General features: G+C 33.5%; 1 protein-coding gene across 10 annotated transcripts in view; it reads right to left on the bottom strand.

The window, feature by feature from the left end:
* Positions 1-917: 917 nt before the first annotated feature.
* The window catches only part of gtf3c2 (general transcription factor IIIC, polypeptide 2, beta), a 43,381-nt gene continuing 37,862 nt past the window's right edge, over positions 918-6,436 (bottom strand). For 9 of the 10 annotated variants that reach the window (XM_087297441.1, XM_087297445.1, XM_087297442.1 and 6 more), the window contains exon 19: positions 918-2,857. In XM_087297441.1, coding sequence (XP_087153567.1) covers positions 2,636-2,857 — 222 coding nt within the window. In that variant the 3' untranslated portion in view covers positions 918-2,635. 10 annotated transcript variants of the gene reach the window in all.

The following is a 6,436-nucleotide window of genomic DNA, read 5'->3' as shown; positions in this document are numbered from 1 at the left end:
CTGGAAAATAAGTGATAAAGTTTTCAGTGGGAGGGAATTAGAATGACAACAATGGTCAGGATGCACGATTACAGAAATAGTGCAAACAAGTATGAATTTGTGCTGTTAATGTAACACTTTATATAAGGCTCATTTTAAAACTCCCTGGGTCTGGTGAGAGCAGTTATAGCTTAGCTTAGCATAAATCATTGAATCAGATTAGACCATTAGCATCTTTCTCAAAAATGACCATAGCTTCAATATTTTAATATTTAAAGCCGCACTCTTCTGTCAAGCTTTACATCATGTATAAAGTCTCATTCAAGTTTAATAATCAATGAACTTTCCTTCTGTACCATAATGTTATGCAGCACTTTTACTTAGGGAACTATTTTCAAGTGCTGCATAATATCATTGCGCCTGGTGCATTACTCCAGGATCAGAGTTCAGTTCCTAGCCGTATAGACCTAGAAATTGGAACTTCTCAATTTCTGTTAGTCTTCGTACCCAATAGAGTACAGCTTTAAATAGAAAAATGATCAGAACTCTTTTGAAATTGAGCAAGATGCTAATGGTCTAATCTGATTCAATGATTTATGCTAAGCTAAGCTAAAAATGTACCCGTCAGACCAACAAATCAACTGAATGCATTACAAATGGTAAAACCCAACTGTGTAACTCTGGGTGAGATGTAAACTGAGCCTATTTCCAAATAAGTGAAGTGTTCCTTTAATCTACTCACCCTCTGGACATCCAAGATGTAGGTGAACAGTTTCCTTCACTAGAACAGTAGAGAGAATATTAGGCTGAAACCATGTTTTTAGGTGGCTTAAAAAATGAGACACAATGGTTTTCAGCACTTTGAGAAGGATACAATCATCACAAAAATCAATATCCACAGCTTCTTGCAATACATGGAGGTCTTATAAAGCAAAACATTTATTTGCGGATAAAACTTTATTTTTTATAATATTATTTACAACATCAGTAATTTAGTTTGACCAGTATGGGTTTTTGAAAGTGCCAATGGCTGTTGACCTGCATGTAATTAATGACCATAGAGGACAGTTTCAGCTACAAATCTTTTTTTAAATGTTCTACTGAGGTAATAAAAAATGTCACATGGTCATATTGTCACAAGTTAAACCTTGTGTGTCCAGAGAGTGAGCAAATTAACAGCAGATTTTCTTTATTGGATGAACTATAACTGTAAATGATCAGTTCTGTCATAATATTAATAATCTACTGCCCCTCATGTCGTTTCAAACCTGTATGACATTATTTCTTCTGTGGAACACAAAATGGGGACTTTTTACTTTTGTAATGGCCCCTGCTTTCTGTCAAATGCAATTTAATAGGGATCTGGGTTGTTGAGCTCCACATGTAAAAAGAAAAATCTCAGTTTCATAAGTACATACAAAATAAACACAGAAATATATACAAGGTTATTTATGATTTTCTTCTACTCTGTTACTTTAACATCATGTTAGCAATGCTGCAATGTGATTAAGCAAGCAATTGTGAATGATGGCTCACTTTATATGCTGAGTTTGTGACTTCAAAAATCCAGAAGACCAATTCATTTATTTATTATTTATTTTCAAAATTACATAAAGATCTGCAGTAAATTATCTTGCCATTTTGCTCTACGGTGTAAATTACACACAATCATGGTGAAAGTTTTAAAGAAGTTTAAAAATCCAATCTAAGCTGTGAATTAATTGAATTGAATTGAAGTATTAAATTACTTAATTTAATTGAATTGCATGTGTGTAGTTTACATTGTACTCCTAAATACAGACAAACTGGAGAGCACATTTTCACAAGGGGAAGGTTTTTCCTCATAAATTGAACAATCCCATTATTAAAAGCAGCACATAGGGGGGAAAAAAAAAATCACAAAAAAAAAAAGGATTTTGACATTTGTTATTAATGATATACTTCATCTAAATGCTCCATATTTCAATTGTATTGATGTGAAAGGCAGGAATTTCACATAATATTATTTCTTTGCACATCAATTGAAATGAATGCAAGTGTGGACATCTGAAATCTTTCTGGACCTCAGATGCACTTACATTTTCATTAAATCAAAGAAATTCAAAACATTAATATCAATATTAAATCAATACATTTCTAGTCTTTAGTGTTCCACAGAAGTAGTCAAGTCATTCAGGTGCAGAATGGCAGGTTTATGTTTAGTTTGGGGTCAATTCTTTCTTTAAAACTAAGATTCAGGGGGCAAAATGTTATCTTTACCACCTAAAGTAATAAAATAACTGGAACAGTCTAGCCAATGGCAAGCTCTAGTTCACAAAAGAGAGAATATAGAGCTCCTCGTAAATGAAACTGGTACTATAAGTGCTGACCATTTCATTGTCCACACATACCTGAAGAACAACACCCTGAGATAAGGCTAAATAAAAAACAACACTTTTCTTTTTGGATCTTCACATCGTTGCAAACAAGTTGACCTCCTTATACACAGAGCTAAAATGAATCGCACAAAAATATAAAAACAGAAATATACAGAGCCTTGTATCAAAATATTTCAATATAAGTTAAGGATAAAAAGTCGGTGCGTCATCAATCGTTTAAAAAAAAGGTTTGTCAGCCTATTCAGACACAGTCCATTTAAGGATAGAGTGGGCGGAGACTAGTGCACTTGTACTGTGTCCGCTGTGCTGTGACGGACAGCTGTCACCGAGTCATCAGGCTCCTGAGACTGGAACATGGCGCTGAACTGGGCTTGAGCTTCACGAAGCTCCTTCATCATGATAGAGCAGCTCAGTCCACGAGCACAATTCACTCGCACCAATCCTGACTGACCGCCTGACAACAACCAGTTGTACGCATCCATGTTCGGGTTAAAACGAACCTGCAAGACCAAGTAAAAACACACTCAGATTACAAGGAGAAACATTTCTGTCAAAAACACACACGTTTCTTAATGCACCTGTCAAGTGAAACATTTTGAGCTTTTTTAGGCTACTTTTTTTTTCTTCAGACAATCAACTTTTGTCTGTAGATTTAAATGATGGTGCAAAATTTTATTTTTAAGGTTGTTTTTTCAATTAGTTTTTTTTTCTCCTGCACTGAACCATAAATCTGCCCTTACAGCAAGACAATCCTGTCTCAAGGGTCTGCAGACAATTCCTTTGTCTTCATGCTTGGTTTGTGCTTTGACATGCACTGTCAACCCTGGGAGCTTATATGGACAGGTGTATGCCTTTTCAAATCATGTTCAATCAACTGAATTTATCACAGATGAACTCCAGTTAAGCTGCTGAAACATCAAGAATAATCAGTGGAAACAATTTAGAGCTTCACAGCAAAGGCTGTGAATACTTATGTACATGTGATTTTTCAGATTTTTTTTTTATCTTTAATAGATGTGCAACAATTTCAAAAAAGCTTTTTTCACATTGTCATTATGGGCTATTGTGTGTAGAATTGAGGAAACAAATGAATTAAATCCATTTTGGAATAAGGCTGTAACATAAAAAATGTGGGAAAAGTGAAGCACTATGAATACCTTCCGGATGCACTGTATCCATCCATCCATCCATCCATGCAAACACTCCAAATTACTCAACTTGGGGTGTATGACGATAATTGATTGTTATTTTTTCCCCCATATTTATTTGCAGCATCTTGCCATAAATATATAGTTGTGATTAACCATTTAAATCAGTTTAAAAGGCAGGTTTCTTGCAGTTGGCATTTATTTGGTGTTCATTTGGTCCCCTGTGTAAATATATTTTATAGTCTGGACCTCCATTTGGATGAATTAGCCATTACCAAGGTGTATTTAAGCTTCTGTTCCCGCATGTCCTCTGTAGGTCAGTGAAAGCATTGGCACTGGCAGCAGTAAAGCATTTCAGCACTGCTCGGATCACTGTGCATGTGGTGCTGCTCAACAATAAACACTTCACCTGCTGGGAAAACAGCCAATTCTGTCTGCAACTTTTGCTTTGGACACAACTCTCTTCTCCAAAAATGAAGTTTGGGAGGTATGGGAGAATATTCAGGGGTATTTTGGAAATATATTTATTTTATGTCTATACATCTCAAAACAAAATAAATAAAGCATAATAAAAATAAAATTGAGAAATAATTGGAATGGGTCAAAAAGTTGAGACTAATAGTGAAAATGCTTGTTTTCTATTTTGTGTATAAATGTTTATTTTGTCATTTTTTGCCTTTTACTTTGCCGCTGGATTTATGTTTCAGAAAGATTTAAGTCATTCAAAAATAAATGAATAAAATGTATACATTTTAATAAGCACGTGTTGTTTTTTTGTACAAAACTGTTTCGTAAATTAATTATAATAAATAAATCTCTAATTAACTGTTACGCAAAAATATTTCCCCCATATTTCGACATTTTATTTTTACAAACATTATTTGAAGTATTAAAGTAGACACTTAACTTGCCTTTAATAGTATACATAATATGACTATATACAATAACCACATTTGTATTTAATAATTTTGGGTCAAATGGGTCAAAAACATACATTTACATTTATTTTAGCTTTGGTTTATTTTAGGTAAACTAAAAGTTATTGTTGTTATACTAATAATAATATGAGCTAAAGTTTATTTTAAGTACATTTTTAGATTTTTATTTTACTATAGTAATCTTGACATCATCCAAAAAGAACTACATACAAAGCAATAAATACAAATAAAATAAAAAAATCAATGAATTGCAACTGGACATTTCATGAAATCTTTGTAAGCGCAAATGATCAAATACTTTTGAGGAAAAACCCAGTCTCCCAATTTTCCTGCTCTCCTCCCATCATCCTCTCTAGATCCGGAGTGACATTTTCCTAATTTTACAGACCATTAGTTTCCGTCCATCTTCCAGCTTAACTCTCAGCTCTTCCTCCCTTTCACTGGCCAGTGCAAACACTCCAGACAGCAGTAAGCTGACAACTACAGCTCATCCAAAGAGAACAACAATACAACAAAAATACATTTAATTTTCACTAGACTGCTGATTTATCACCTTTCAGAATACGTTCAGAGTCAAAGTCTTATATTGCACATGGAGTAATCACTTTAGTTCTCATCTGGGCAAAAACAGTTTGAATTAAGACACAGATTCATTTCTGAAAAAAAAATAAATAAATAAAACAAAAAGATTACAAGACAAAACACATTTTGGGAAAAATGTTAGAACTCCAAAATATAACATTGAAATTGTGACAAAAAGTGTTAAATTGTCTTAAATCTGACTTCTCCACAAAGTTGCAATTTAATTTCTTACAATTGAATTTTTTAAATTATGAATTTAAATATCACTTTTCTGACTCATGTCACAATTTAAACATTTCTTCTCAGAGTTGTAAATTGTAAGAACAAAGTCTAAATTGGGAAACGTAAATTCGCAATTGTGAGACAGTCAGAATAAAATCACAAGTACCTAGTACGTATTTTTAAATAGAAGCAAAAACAAGGCTAAGACTGCAGTGAGTAAAAATCTATTAGACCTCTAACAATAGTACAAAAATAGAGTATTCCTCAAATACACAGTAATGAACAACTACAAATGTGAAGACTTTCCAATCTGTCTATTTGATGGCTATTTTAAGACAATTGTTAGACGTCTTCTAGATTGTTTTAGCAAAGACATCTATGTTTAGATGTCTATTATGGTGAAAACTTCCATAAGCCAAATGTCAAACTCCCTGACTTGTACAGACTTAAAAGATGAATTTCCATGATAGCCGATGAAGGGAAAATCTGGCTGCTTTTGTTATTATACAGTATAGTAATAACAAAATATTAAAACAATATGTTAAAATAATGTTATTATTATTGTTTTAACTTGAATATCATTTTGGATTACTTTAATAGTCTTTTTGATAACAACAATGGATAATTTTGCACAAACTTAGGGTGCTTTTACATCTAGACTTTTGTTTCGGAACCTGGCTAGTTTCCCGAGTTAGCGTTGTTTGTTTGGCATATGTGAATCCAGCAATCACGCTTGGATCTGCGGCAAAACAATCTGCCCGAGATCGCCTGAATGAGGTGGTCTCAGCTCGATTGAAACAAATTCTGGAGCGGATCGATTGTAGTGAGAAAGCAAAACAATCCAACAAACTAACAAACCAGGCTATACCACAGTGCATTATGAATACAGTATGTAATAGACATATATGGCTATTTGAAGAGAGAATCATGAGACGGGATGTCATTCCTACTGGAAAAAGGTACTTTTTGCATGCTCCCTTTCTTATATTTGACAGCTCAATAGTAGTTTCCTAATTTTATATTTGGCTTTTCAGTCGTCTATGTTTTAAGACTTTGAATTGGTCATTTTGAAGATAAGCTTTAGATGTACATTATCTGTCTGCAATCTGAAGACTGCATCAGACTTGCAGTAAGCGACTTCCACTTGATGAGTATGAAAAAAATTTAAATGAGCTAAAAAAAAATAAAT

The sequence above is a fragment of the Danio rerio genome, chromosome 20, assembly GCF_052040795.2.
Source record: "Danio rerio strain M-AB ecotype USA chromosome 20, GRCz13ab, whole genome shotgun sequence".
NCBI lineage: Eukaryota > Metazoa > Chordata > Actinopteri > Cypriniformes > Danionidae > Danio > Danio rerio.
Note: the sequence above shows the minus strand (reverse complement) of the source record. Positions and strands in the feature narration are given on the sequence as shown.